Source organism: Talpa occidentalis, unplaced genomic scaffold, assembly GCF_014898055.3.
Source record: "Talpa occidentalis isolate TD23 unplaced genomic scaffold, MPIMG_talOcc4v2.1 talOcc4.7, whole genome shotgun sequence".
In the NCBI taxonomy this organism is placed as follows: domain Eukaryota; kingdom Metazoa; phylum Chordata; class Mammalia; order Eulipotyphla; family Talpidae; genus Talpa; species Talpa occidentalis.
In genome coordinates, this window is record NW_023605083.1 from 1464694 (window position 1) to 1478852 (window position 14159).

The 14159-nt window shown below is 70.0% G+C and overlaps 1 protein-coding gene across 1 annotated transcript in view; it reads right to left on the reverse strand.

Annotated features, from left to right (window-relative positions):
* Positions 1-383: 383 nt before the first annotated feature.
* RXRA (retinoid X receptor alpha) overlaps positions 384-14159 on the reverse strand; it is a 67172-nt gene continuing 53396 nt past the window's right edge. Inside the window, exons 5-10 of the mRNA XM_037492943.2 lie at positions 9342-9511; positions 7736-7865; positions 6584-6716; positions 5489-5580; positions 3782-3887; positions 384-2380 (exon numbers count right to left, since the gene is read on the reverse strand). Of these exons, the coding sequence (XP_037348840.1) occupies positions 2233-2380; positions 3782-3887; positions 5489-5580; positions 6584-6716; positions 7736-7865; positions 9342-9511 (779 nt within the window). The 3' untranslated portion in view covers positions 384-2232. The remainder of the gene's footprint in view (positions 2381-3781; positions 3888-5488; positions 5581-6583; positions 6717-7735; positions 7866-9341; positions 9512-14159) is intronic.

The following is a 14159-nucleotide window of genomic DNA, read 5'->3' on the forward strand; positions in this document are numbered from 1 at the left end:
GCAGACGCCCCCGCACACGCCCACAGGGCGGGCACCGCCGATCTGCAACGGGGCACTGTTCGCTGCCAGCCGCCAGCCGCCGCGGCACGCTCCTGTCCCGGGCCCGTGGAGGACAGGGCTCTGGCGCTCCCGGGGACTGCCACCGGCCGGATCCTCTGGAAACGTCACGAGGAACGCCGCGGGCGCCGGACGTCTCCCTGGAGAGAAGGGCCAGCGGCTGCAGGCCTCCCGGGCAGGCCACCCGCCTTGCGGACACCCAGCGGGTCACCATCCGGATACCGGGCTTCGGGGCCCCGCTGATGTCCGAGCTGGAGGGGAGGCTGCAGGGCTGGGGCTGCCACAGCAGCCACCCAGGGCCAGGACGGGTGGCGGGGACAGGCGCACAGTGGCCAACGAACTGATGTTAGCGCTGTCTTTAGAAAATTAAAGACTGTCCCACCAAAATAACAATTACAGAAAATCACCTTAATTGAACCAGATAGGTAATACTCTCAAAGGTCTGGGTAAAGGTTCCGCCTCATGGCCGGGGCCGAGCGCCCACCTTCCCACCCGACGGCACGTGTGACGTCACGGGGAGACGCGGCCGGTGGGACGGGGAGGGCCGGTCCGGCAGCTGCGGGCTGGGCGGCCAGGGAAGGCTCCCTGACTTCCGAGGCGGTGGCCTGGGTCTCAGTGCTTCATGGTGCCAGGCCCCGCAAGAGACCCCACCTGCACTTTGCCCCCTGGGGCCGCCAGTTCCTGAGGGGCGCAGGGGCGGAGCTGGAACATGGGGTGCAGAGAGCTGACAAGCCGGCGCGTGTGGCTGCAGAAGGCACCGGGTGTCAGGGTGGGGCAGCCTGCAAGGTTCCCGCAGCTGGGGGACACTGGGGCGTCTCCCAAGCATGCCTGTGTCACTCAGGACATCTCGAGGTGGCCCAGATGTTGAGGGAGAGTCTGGGAGGGTGCGCTGGGCAGGTCCTGGCCTGCCCGTCTCTGCCAGGTGGTGGGTGAGGGGGCAGGGCGGTGGTGGGGGCCACTCAGGAGGCGGGGCGGACAGACACCCTGGGACCTCGGACCACCTCTGCCCGCACCACCAGCATCCTGGAAGCACAGCAGGGCGCCTGCTCCCCACCAGAGCCCGCCTCCCCTCGGCCCACCCACGCCAGCCCGGGCGGGACCCTCCCCAGATCCATCCCGCTCACAGATGCTGGGGCGCCTGGGCGTGAGGTCGGCCAAAAGGAGCGTGTTACAGTGCAAAAGAGGCCAGTTCACCCTGAGAGCCCCCCACCCAGAGCCGTCGCCTCCGCGCTGGGGCACGCTGCCGGGACGCGGCCCGAGCAGGAGCTGGAGGGGCTCTCACGCCCAGTGGGGGGCTGTGCCTGAGGGGCGCGCACACCCAGGCCCAGATGCCCTCCCAGGCGCCCAAGTTCTGATTCCAAGAGTCTTCTAGAACAGTCAGCCAGAGAAGGGGACTGGCTATGGGGAGCCCCGGACGCCCCTCCTGCTGTTGCGCCCCTGCCCTGGGCCCCCCAGGGTGCACAGCCTGGAAGCGGCCAGCAGCCCCTCCTGCCCCGCCCCTGCGGACACAGCGGCGAAGGGGCCAACGCGGGCCAGGCTGCTCCTCCCCGCACCGGGGAGGGCGGGTGGGAGAAGCCGGCGGCCGGTCTGCTTCTGCTGGGCTGGGCAGGATGCGCGGGATAGAGGACACCAGCACGCAGAGAAATCAAGGGGATGGAGGCCCCGTCCCTGGAGCCTCGGGGTGGCCCCAAAACCCCACACCGAGGTCAACTTCTGCCCGACTGGCAAGGTCACGAGTCATCTTTGGAAAGAGGGGCGCCCGCCCTCCACATGGGGGCAGGAGAGCCCTGGCCCAGGGGGCCTCTGGTCTTCTGGGGACGGGTGTCCTGCCGGCCCCGCTCGGCGCCCGCCTGGTGCCGGGTGGCCGCGGCCCTGAGCGGAGGTAAAGCTGGGTCCCTCCACACAGGAGCCGGCCTCGCGGGGGAGCCCCGAGACAGAGATAAGACTCGCGACCGGAACAGGCCGCCTTCCCGTCTGCGCGGAGACGAGCCGCGGCCGCCAGTTCCGCCCTCTCCAGCGGCTGCCCGGAAAGCCATGCCCCCGCTGGCGGCGGTGGTGGGGGTGGCCGTGGCGGCCGAGCGGCGTAGGCTGCGCCCCCGGGTCCCTGCAAGCCCTGCGGGGCGGCGGGCCCCACTGAGCACGCTGAGCGGCGGGGCGCAGGTGCGAGGGACCCGCCTAAGTCATCTGGTGGGGGGCCTCCAGCATCTCCATGAGGAAGGTGTCGATGGGCGTGTCCCCGATGAGCTTGAAGAAGAACAGGTGCTCCAGGCACTTGAGGCCGATGGAGCGCAGGGCCGGCAGGCGCAGCAGCAGCTTGGCGAACCTGTGGGGGGCTCTCGTGAGGACACGCTGCCCCCGCCCTGACCCGAGTTCTGGGGACTACACCCTGGGGCCCCCGCCCCCTAGTTTTGGGGACTACACGCCGGCGCCCCCCCGCCCCCGCCCCCACCCCGGGGCGTGCGCCCTCGCACCCCCTCCTGAGCTGAGCCTCCCGCAGAGCAGCAGACAGGACACCCGGAGGCAGGCGGGTGTCACAGTCCCCGAAAGCTGCCCCTGGATGGGGGGTCCGCTGAGATAGCGGACTGGGGGGCGCAGCCTGAGAACCCCGTGGCCAGGAGCGGCCACTGCAGACTGAGTTGGGGAGAGCGGGTCCTGCAGCGCCCCTGCCTCAGTCAGAAGGCAAAGGCGCCCCGGGGCCGCCCCAGTAGAGGGGCAGGGCCGCTGCACAGGCCCCGAGCCAGCGCCCACACCTCCCCAGAGACAGCTCCCCGGTGGGTCACAGGCTCTGGGGTCCAGGGCGGGCGGGAGGGAGGGACGGGGGCTCCTCGGTCCCTGCCCTCCACTCCGGGAGTTTCTGGGCAGGGGACTGGGTGGGGGGGGAGAGAGAGGCCTGGGGGCTCTGGAGGACCCCAGGCGCAGCCACCGGGCTGCGTGAGGAAGGTGCGGGTGGGGGCCGGCTGTCCCGGAGCCCCCACATCTGCGCTGCCCCAGCCACACGCTGCCGGGGGCCTCCACCCACTGCGGGGCCTCATTAATTATTAACAATGTCTTTATTTCAGGGGAAGCCCCGCGGTTGGCTGGAGCGGGGCCAGAGAACACGGTTTTCTGCTGAGCTGGCGAGATGGGGGCGGCAGGAAGCCAGGAAAAACAAGTGGCCCCCCTCCCCTAAACCAAACCAGATGGGGGCCGGGAGCGGGAGAGTAACCAGTTAACCGTGTGCGTGCTGGGCCTGGGGGCCTGGGGGCCCATCCACTCCCCCCGGGAGAGGCCCTCTGGGAGGAAGCGAACAGAATCCAGGCCCGACTTGAAACGCCACTGAGCCGGCGTGGTCCCCTCCTCTGGCCACCTGCCGGGCGCCCAGGATGAGGCCCTTCTGGGGCCCAGAACTGGGGGGGCGAGAGGCAATCTCTGCACAGCCAGCACATGTCTATAAAGCACCCACTGCGTGCCGGCGTCCAGGTGGCTAGGACTGCGTGGAGGGCTGCCCTCTGCAGGGGCAGGGATGGGGCACGCCATCAGTCTCTGCAGACAAGCGCCTACTGTGTGCCAGCGCTGGAGCTGAGCCCACCCGCTGGAGAGCCCGGGGAGGTGTGGGGGCACCCCCCCAACCCCCCCGCTCAGGGCAGCTGCAGCAGGGGCTTCCAGGCTGCTCTCCCGGGATTGTCCCTGCCGTGCCAGGGGTTGGGGGGGACGGGCAGTGCCCAGGAGGCAGCCCCAGGCTCACCTGCCCGGCTGCTCGGGGTACTTGTGTTTGCAGTAGGCCTCCAGGGACGCGTAGACCTTCTCCCGCAGCGCCTCCACCTCGGCAGGGTTGGACAGCCCCTTGGAGTCTGGGAGGGAGAAGGAGCCGCTGGTCAGAGTCGCGCACTGGGGAGTGTGCTGGGGGGTCTGCCCCCAAGAGGCCACCCTGCACCCCGGTCCTGGTCCTGCCGCCTGCTGGCCACACGACCTCACACACCGGCCTCGTCCTGTGTGGCCACCTGCGGCGCCCTCCTGGCCACCACAGCCCCAGGGAGGCAAAGCAGCGGGCTTCGCGGACCAGGCGGGGTCTCAGCCCCTCTGAGCCCTCTCCCTGGAAGCAGCCAGACCACGCCGAGGGAGCCGGCGGAAGGGCAGGAGCCCATTCTGGAGGGGCTCGGCCTGTGGACAGATGCCTGGAACCCGGGTCACCAAGGGACCAGGGGTGGGGCTGATGAACAAGGGCACTCCAGGTCTCCCCAGCCCAGGGGCCCACGCTGGGCAAGTCCCTGGCAGCCCCGCCCTGCACCCACTTGGGGTCACAAGGCCCGGGGTCTGGACCCAGCCGAGTGTGGCCCACCCCGTGTGTGGGCAGAGCCGGCCAGCAGCCACTCAGCCCAAGGGGTTCAGGGGGCAGTTCTGAGGCCAGGTCACCTTTGACCCTGAGCCAGGGTGTCCTGCTGCCCGCCCTCCCCTCTGGACACAGCGACCAGCAGGAATGTGCCAAGTGCGTCACCTGGTCACCCCTGCGGCCCGGCTCCCCAGGCTCCGAGATACCCCAGCTCCATGTACCCCTTGTCTCTGGAGGCCCATTCCCGGGGGGCCAGGGCCAGCACCCAAGGCTCCAGGGCTCCTTTGCTGTAGGATCATGGGCCCAAGCACCAGCCTGGGCGGCAGCTGGGTGGTGACACCACCCTGCTGGGCACCTCAGCTTGGGAGCTGCTGGAAGGCAGAGGCTCGGGCTGGAAGGCAGGGGCTCGTGCAAACCTGGGCCCACCTCCCCAGTTCCCCCGGCACACACTTCACCCCTCAGAAGCCCAGCGTGTCCCAAACGGCCCCTCTGCCCCCGCCCACCCCAGCTCCCTTGCCCACTCCCCCGCAGGACTGCTGTGGCCCCAAGATAAAGCCAGGCCCTCTCAAGGCCCTCTCCCACCACGACGCCTCCAGGAGGTCCTCCCCCAAGGCCAGGCTCTCCCACACCAGCCTGCGGCCTCGCCCGCAGACCCAGGCGCTGAGCGGGCCTAACCTGGTGCTCCCTAGTGGACCCCCCAGGCTGGGCAGGGTGCCCAGCACGCAAGCTCTGCCTCTGCATTTGTTGGGTGAAGAAGAAACACCTTCGAGGCTTTTCTGGGAAAGACGCCAGAGGCTGGAATGGGAGTGCAGGGAGCAGGGGTGCCGCCAGCACCCAGCCTGGGCCCCGCAGGGGGGAGCCTCCTGGCACGCTCCTGCACCGCCCAGGCTCCAGGCCTTCGCGCTGGCCCGCGAGCAGAGTCCCTCTCTCTGGAGCCCGGATGTGGCACCAGGCTGGGGTGCGGCCCCGCCGGCCATTCAGGACGCCCCCACCCAGGGAGCCTGCTGCCCGCAGAGGCCACGCCGCAGGAGCCGCCTGGCCCGTCCTCACTGGCCGGGCGCTTCCTCGTCAGCAGGCGGGGGCGCGGGCCGGGGCGTGGCGGCCGCAGCAGGAAGGCCGTACCGGGGTTGAAGAGGACGATGGCCCGCAGGCAGCCCAGCTCCGTCTTGTCCATCTGCATGTCCCGCATCTTGGACACCAGCTCCGTCAGCACCCTGCGCGACAGCCCCGCCCCGGTCAGCCGAAGCCCGCACGGAGGGCCCGCAGATGCCCGCGGCCGGGGGACCCAGCCGGGTGGGCCTGAGGCAGCGAGGACTGGACTCGCTGCCCCCCCAGGCCAGTGCTGCCCAGCCGAGGGGGCTGCTCTGCTCTGCTCTGCTCCCCGCCCCGAGCGTGTGCGCCGGGGAGACACGCGGACGACGGGGGCCGGTGCAGCAGAGCCAGGGCCAAGCCCCTCCGAGGCCCCGCCCCGCCCGTGTGTCCTGCTCTTGCTGCCCAAAGCTGGAGCGGCGGCGGGGTGGGTACGGGGAAGCAAGGGGAGAGCCACGGCCTGGGCCTGCACCCTCAGGAGCGGCTCCCTTGGCCCCGGGCAGCTGAGGGTCTGCAGGCAGAGGGAGTGGGGAGCCTGGAGGACAGGCCGGAGGGAGGGCACGCGGGTGCCCACCACATCGGGGCTCCTGCTGTGGGCAGTGGAGGGGAGACGCTGGCGCCCCCTGTTCTCTGCACGTCGGGGGCCAGCAAGGGCTGGGCCTTCCCGGGACCTGCTGTCTTCACGCTCCTCCCTAGCAGCGGGCCCCGGGACCATGGCCGGGTACGGGGCTGATCCACCCCACAGGGCAGTGTGGCCCCCCATCTGTGCCCGTGGCTGACGGGTCCGCTCACCTCCACGCAGGCCCAGGACCCCCTCCCACTCACGGCTCCCGGGAGGCCCAGGCCTGGGATCCTCAGGGTGGCCAGACCAGGCTGGCCCCGGACGGGCGGGAGACAGCCACGGCCCGCTGTTTGGGGGCACGGCGGGGATGGGGACAGTCACCCTCGGCCGCCCCAGGGCGGAAGAGGGGAGCAGCGGCCCAGGGAGAGCTGGGCGCTGTCAGCAAGTGCCGACAGCCCTCCACACGGGGTTGGGGACCCCGAAGGAAGGAGCTGAGTGGAGGGGGCCATGGAGACCCCCCGGGCAGCTCCCCGGCCCGGCCCCTGTGCCGACGCCTGCAGCCCCACCTGTCGAAGATGGCGCCCACCCCAGCGCTGTGCGCGCTGTTGCGGTGCACGTGCAGCCCGGTGGCCAGCAGGATGCCGTCCTTCACAGAGATGGAGCGGTGCGAGAAGGAGGCGATGAGCAGCTCGTTCCAGCCTGGGGCGGGGAGGGTGCTGGTCACTTGCTGTCTCCAGGCCCCCGCCTGCCCCATGGCACCCACGCCGGGGTCACCAAGGTGGGTCCCGGGAGCCCCAGCCCCGGGCACCTCAGAGGAGAGGGCCGAGCACGCATCTGGGAAATGCCTTTCACCACCACACAGAGGCCTGATGGGCACTTGGGGCGCTGCACCCGCGGGGCACCCAGTGATGCCCAAAGAGCCCTGCAGGTGGGGGAGCCACGGCCACGCGGGCACCAGGGAAGGTGGTGACAGGACACGGGCATCCAAGCTGCCCAGCACGGTCCGAGGCCCCGGAAGGCCGAGAGGAGAAGGCAGGCGGGAGGTGACTTCCGGGCACGTAGAACCCGTGCCTGCACCGCTGCCAGTCTGCACCGAAACCCCCTCGACCCCGACTAGCCTCCCACGAAGCAGGGGAAACTGAGGCCCAGGGGGTAAGGAGATGCCCAAGTCGCACAGAGCCCTCTGGGGGGTCCAGAGTTCTGGGGTGCGCGCCTGGCCAGAGCAGAGCTCTCCTCGCCCCCAGGGGACACCTGCCAGCTGAGCAAGGGCCCAGGATGGAGCTCGCGGGGGCAGAGCTGGCCCCACTGGGCTCACCCAGCTGCCTCCTTCCTCGGGCCCACTGCCCTCTCCAGGCGCCGCAGGCTCTGGGCTGGGCTGGCCTCACCCACCGTGGGTCCCGCTGGGGTCAGCCAGGGCTGCTGTGCGGGGTGGGCCTGGGCACGTGCAGGCTGATGGCCTGCGGGGCCGCGATGCTCCAGCCCCCGCTAAGGTTGGACAGAAGCCTGGCCCCCAGCAGAGCCTCATCCTGCCCCAGAAACCCTGGCCGCCATCCTGGAGGCGCGCCCCTGGCCCAGACCCAAAGGCTGACGCTTGGGCAGCGCCCACCTAGCCCGGCTTCTCAGGCATCCAGAGCTGGGGGCAGAGAGAAGGACCTGGACTCGGAGCCCGCCCCAAGCGAGGCAAGGGAGGTCCGCCCGGCCTCCCTGCCAGCACTTACCTGCCCGCAGCAGGATGACCTGGTCGTCCAGTGGCAGCTCCGAGAAGTGCGGGACGCGCTTGGCCCACTCCACCAGCGTGAAGAGCTGTTTGTCCGCCGCCTGGCAGATGTTGGTGACGGGGTCGTTGGGCTGGGGGGAGACGAGGTGAGCAGAGAGCACAGCCCGCCCCGGACGGACCCCCAGATGCCTGTCCTCACCCCGAACCCGCGACGGTGCCCTGGGGTGCGGGGGGCTTCGCGGCAGGGGGGAGGCGTGCTGGGGAGGCGGGGCGGGGGCTGCAGGCACCGGTGCGGGGTGGAAGCTGGGGGAGGGGCCCCAGCCTGGGAAGGGGGAGCCGGGACCTGGAAGCCAGGATGGGCTCCTCCCTGAACCTCCGAGGGAGCCCTGCCTGTGGCTCAGGGTCCCCCCAAGAGCTGGGGTGACATGACCGCAGGGCAGGGTCTTTCGTGAGGCACAGGAGGCCCCTCCACGGTGACCCGGTAAGCTCCAGTGCCCATGGCGCCCGGAAGCAGGCGCCTGGCCTGCAGGGCCTGGAGGGGAAGGTGCAGGAGGGCAGGCCGAGGCACACCGACAGACGGGGCCCTTCTGGAAAGCTCTGGCCAGAAGAGGGCTCTCCAATCACTCCTTGCACCTCCTGGCTGAGATGGGGGGCTCAGATCACAGACCCTCGAGGGCCTGAGCTTGTACACAAGACACAGAAAACTCTATTCCAGAAGCTACCCGGCCGGTGCTCCCGAAAGCCGGCCCAGGGCCCAGAGCAGACGGGACAGCTATCACCCGGAGTCGCTGCAGGCCAGGTGAGGACGCCGCAGGTGGACACCCGGTCACACGTCCAGCTGCACACGGACCAGGCAGACAGGACACGGGACTTGAGGACAGGGTGAGGTGCCTATGCAGAACTGCAGGGCTGGGGCCGGGGGCTCCCCGCTGTGTGGCCTCTGTGGGGTGCTCCACTGCTGAGTCCCCCACTCAGATGAAGTGACCGTATCCGGCCTGGGACATCTGAAGAGCTGCCCCTCGCACCTGGGCAAGCGGTCATCCCCACCCTGGAGAGGACAGCGGGGCCCGTCCACCAGGTGCCTGCCTCTGGGTCCAAGCCCACACCCCTCCCCAGGCAGGGCTGCCAGAGTCGGCGGATCTGCCAAGAAGACAACAGGGCTCCCCTGTGAAGTGACACCGCGGAGGAGGCTGAGCCTGAGGAGGACTCAGCAGGAGGAACACGTGCAAAGGCCCTGGGGCTGGGGGAGGAACAGGCTAGTGTGTCCAGCACAGAGGGGCGGTCAGTGTCTGGGCCCCCGGGAGTTGGGAGGACCATGGAGGGAGAAGCGGGTGACCAGCCAGGTGGCGCAAGGGCCCTGGGCCAGCCCAGGACTCTGGTTCCAGCCTGGAGCAGCACAGGAGGTGCAGGTAAGACCTAGACGGACGCTGTGCACACACCTGGGCCAGGCATGGGCACCCCGAGGCCAGCTGGGCGCTGACCAGACACCAGGAAGCACAGGGCACGCGCCGGTCCTGACCTCGCCCCGGCCCGGCTGCTGCCCCAGGGCCGTGGCCATGGGCTCTCCGGCCAGGCAGTCAGGCACTTGCCGCTGGGGGGCCACTCACCGAGCTGGGGTTCAACCCCATGTTGGCCTCCACATACGTCTCGGTCTTGGGCTCCACGGCCAGCTCAGCCTCCAGAATCTTCTCCACGGGCATGTCCTCGTTGGCGCTGCTGGTGGACTCCACCTCGTTCTCGTTGCGGTCCTTGCCTCGCTGCCGCTCCTCCTGCACGGCTGGGGCGCCAGGGGCAGGTCAGCTAGTGGCCGAGGGCGCCAGGGCCAGCTGCCGGACAGCGCCCCCCATAGCATGCCGCCCGGCCCCAGCCTCGGAGCACCTCCTCCACCCGTTCGTTCGCTCGTTCATTCACGCCACTAATGTGCGCACCGGGACCTGCCCAGTGGCCCCAGCGGGTAGGGCCGGGCTCTGGGGCGCTGAGCCCAGCAGGGATCCCAGCACCAAGTGGGAAGGGCCTTGACGGGGCCTATACTCAGCAAAGCCAGGAAGGCTTCTCAGAGGTGGAGGGCCCACGGCAGCAGGTAAAATGGAGATGACAGGCCAAGCCCAGGAGAAGCACGTGCAAAGGCCCAGCACCCGAGCAGAGATGTACGTATGGGGGGCCGTGGGGGGCATTAGGGCCCTGGACAGCTGTGCAAGGACCACAGTTGGGGTGGGGGCACAAGCTGGAGGTCTAACCTGGTCACGAGCCGGATGTCCAGGCCAGCACGTGGGCAGGGACCAGGGGTGAGGGGAAGCGCGCAGGGCAGGTGGGGGTGGCCTGGGCTCTAGCATCGAGGGGGGAGGCGACAGGGAGGCGGCAGAGAGGGAATCCCCCGAGGAGGCCAGGGCTGGCAGCGCCCCAGTTGGGCACCCACGGACCTCAGGCCCCTTCCTCAGTCAGTCACCCAGCAGGCCCGAGATGACACAGGCAGAGCCGCTGGGACTCTGCCCACGGCCCCACAGCACCTGCAGCTCCCCAGAGGACCCCCATGTGCCCTCTCCTCCCTAGGGGGCACTAGGAACCCCTGGAAGAGCAGAAGAGTTGGCACAGGAAGAAGCCAGGGCCAAGAGGGGCTGCCCCCGGGACCGGGACCACAGGGAGGGCTGTGGGCCCCCGACAGCATGCCTGCGTCCCCCAAGGCCCGAAGCACCTCCCTGTCCATGTGGCGAGGCACGCGAGGCCACGCAGCACCCTCAACACAGCTGCCGGGCGCAGGCAGAGGCCCGTGTGCCTGCCGCAAGCCGGCTCTTCTGGGAAGCCTGGTGGCGGGTGGGGCTGGGTGAGGACTGCGGGAGGCGGGCTCTGCCCTCCTGGCCAGCCTCTGCCACAGCCCACAGGCCACACCGGGAGGCAGCCAGCAGGGACTCCGAGCCCCAGTGGGTCCATGCACCTGAGACCCAACGGGGCCCCCAAGCTCTGCCCTCTGGACTCAGCTCAGTGACACAGTGTGGCTCGACCACCTGTTACCAGGTGGGGAAACTAGAGGTCCAGGGTGCCCAAGGGGCGTGGCTGAGCTCAGGACAGCAGGTTCGGGGCGGACGGCCGGGGTGCCCAGAGGCTGCCCTGTCCCTCCAGCTGGGGGCGGGGGTGGGGTGGGGCGAGTCCCAGCCTCCACCCAGTCTCCTCCGTCCTGGACGGGGGTAAGACCCGACGGCCCGCGGGTCCACGAGGAAGAGCCCGGAAAACGCTCGCAGCCTCGGCACCTGCCCCCGCCCCCACGCGGCCCTGCCTGTGAGGACCGTGGGAAGCACTCTGACGCCGGGAAGGGCCGGCAGCACAGCGCAGCGTCACTGTGAGCGTCACAAGACCGTTCACAGACGGCGGCGAGGCAGAGGGACGGGGCTCCCTGCCCACCAGCGTGGTCTCCCTGAGGTTCCGCTGCCGAGGGCCCTGGGGAGGCGTCGCCGAGAAGGCCTCGTCACCCTCTGGGGTGGAGGAGGGCCTGCTGCCAGGGAGGCTGGGAAGACCCCTGCCAGGAGGGGCCGCAACGCCCAGCATGACCGGGCCCCTCCTCAGGAGACACGTGGCCAGGCGTGGGCAGCGATGGCCCAGCCAGCTGGGCCCCCTGCCCCACGAGCAACCCAGGGCAGGACCTGGGGCATGAGGCTGGACTTTCCCGAACGCCTATTCCCAAGCCTGCGAGGGAGACCCAGAGGCGGCGTCCTGTCCACGTCACGCCTGAGCAAAGGCCTCTCCAGAGCTGTCTCTCCACCCAGGACCAGGTGTGCACACACACTCACACATACGCTGCACACACAGACCCCTGTACGCACACCTGCACCCCCCCTCACAGCGTGACCCACACGGGCGCACACACCCCAGCTCACCAGCCACACGCGTGTCCACACGCACATGCACACAACTCCACGTGTGCACACGGCCGCCCCACGTGCACACAGCCCCGCACACATGTGAACTCATGCGGCCATACACACGTACATGGTCACACGCACACACTGTCACATCCATGCAGTCACACGTGGTCACATGTGCACACAGTCACACACATGCAGTCACATGAGCACGCACTGGCTTCCCCCCTCCACCCCCACCAGCGCCACGGGGCTGTCCCTGCCTCCTTCCTCCACCAGGCCCTCGGGGGCACCCAGCCCTGGGCCCCACTGAACACACAGGGACACCGAGGCGCAACAGGGACAGTCACGTGCCAGTGCCGGCAGGTGGCGCCTGGACCTCTCTACAGGAGCACCGGGGCCACGCAAGGCTGCACAGGCACCCCCGCGCGCATACCATCATCCTCCGGTCGTGAGACGGGCATGTGGGGTCCAGGGAGCAGGAAGGAAGTGGGGAAAAGCTTCCTGGGGGAGGAGGGAAGCAGACACGCAGAGGGTGCCCTCCTGCCTGGGCCGGCGTCGCCCCGCTGGGGTCTGGGTCTCCCCACCAGATGGTTCCTGCCCCCCCCATCAGACCGAGTGCCCGGGGGCCCAGCCCAGCCACAGCGGCTTGGCGGACAGGCCCGGGCGCAGCCTGGCGAGGGCCACGGCATCTCCCCCTGGGCGGGCCGGCCTCCCGGAATGCTGTGGAGCAAGTCCATGGCGGCCTGTGCACGCCACCCGCGCTGCCCAGCACAGATGCTATCGTCCCGGCGCAGGTGGGCCCACCCGCCCAAGCCAGCGCGCCCCTGGGCTCCCAGGCCAGCCCGCGGCCTGCGGTGCCGCCCGCCGAGTCAGCAGCTGCCCAGTCCGGTGATCAGTCCGGCAGAGGGCGGAGCAGCACCAGGCACTGAGGCCCGCCAGCCAGTCACAGGCACGGCTCCCACTCCCAGGAGGGCGAGCAGCTCACCCAGGAGCCTGGGCTGGCATAGCTGGCCCCACCGCCCACTGCCATGCTGCCTGAGTCCACCCTCCGCGGGGGCTGGTCCTGGCAGTGCGGGAGAGGAGGGGCTGCAGGCAGCTAATCCGTAGGGGCAGGGGCACTCCCTCTACGGGGAGCACCTGAAAGGCCCGCACCCAGGCCGCAGTGGGGCCATGGCCACTCCTCCCGCGGGAAGGGGCTGCACCAGCCAGGCTGATGCCTGGCTGCGGCTCTGCCCACCACCGGCCCGAGAGTCCAGTCTCACGCGGCGTCTGCGGGGCAGGGTGCCCTGAAGGAGGCACGCGCCGTCCGCGAGCAGGAATCCCAGAGGCGGCGGAGGGCAGCGGGTCCTGCCAGGGTCTCACAGCCCGTAAATCAGGGTCCAGGCCGCTCTCTCGGGAAATCGCCCCGAGCATCAGATTTCTCTACCACACGAGAACGCCAAGATGAGCACGTTCCCCAGACCCACCGGCCTCTGCCAGGCGTGGCGCCAGCTGCTGGACGGGCCACCATGAGCCCCCTACCCCGCCCCCCCGCGCTCCCCCTCCCTACCAGGGCCTGGTCTCAGCTGAGGCCTGGGTTTCCCAACAAGAACCAGTGGGCAGAGGCAGTGCGGGGCAGTGAGTGGGGGTGAAGCTGCGGCTGCAGAGGGTGGTCCTTGGAGGGGCCCCAGCACAGGGACCCCATCATCGCCAGAGGGAGCGGTGTACACACTAGACACGTGGGGTCCTGGGAAGGAGCAGAGTATGGGGTGACCCAGGAGGCAGGGTCTGTCCACGCGGGGTGAAGGCGGGAGTGTGCAGGTGGGGGAGACAGGCACAGACGGCAGGGGCTGGGAGGACGTCACGCTCAAGTAGGGGCCACGAGCTCGGCCCAGGGACGCTGGACAGCTGGAGAATCTCAGCCACCTTGGGGTGACCTTCCGGGCCACCGGCTGTCACAGGGCCTAGTCGCCAAGGCCAAGGCCTGTGCCTCAAGCACTGCTGTGCACGGCCTGACGTGGCCGGAGGTGTCTAGGCTCCTCTTGGGGCGGAAGGAAACGGCGTACAGGGAGGCAAGGACGGGCACCCTTGCCAACCCTCGTGGACGGCGCTGGACAGTGGGGACAAACCCTAGCACCCCAGGGCGGGCTCTGCCGGGCTCCAGCCACGCCAACCTCATGTCAGCCCGGCCCCCAGCTCACCCTGGGCCCCCTGCGCTGGGCCCGCCACTGCCCCAGAGCGTGGTGTGCGGCACACGCTTAGTCAAATCTGCTGAGACCACGCCTGGCTGGGGCAGGGGTGGGCATTCCGCCTGGCTCCAGGGGGGCCCGTCAGCCTCAAGAGAGAAGTCAGGAACCGTCCTCAGCAGCAGCCCAGTTGGGCCGCGTGGCCTCGAGAGCCCTGCCCGGGGCCTCCCACACCACAGCCTCAGGGACCTGGGGCACAGGACGCGACTGCCATCTCTGCAGGGGCGGGCACCCGGCACTGGAAGCGGGCAAAGCACCGGAGGGCACACAGCTGCCGTGGGCAGGCTGGACCTGGTGCTGGGGATGAGGGGCTCCCTGGGGCGCCCGCCCACCTCCCGCCTGC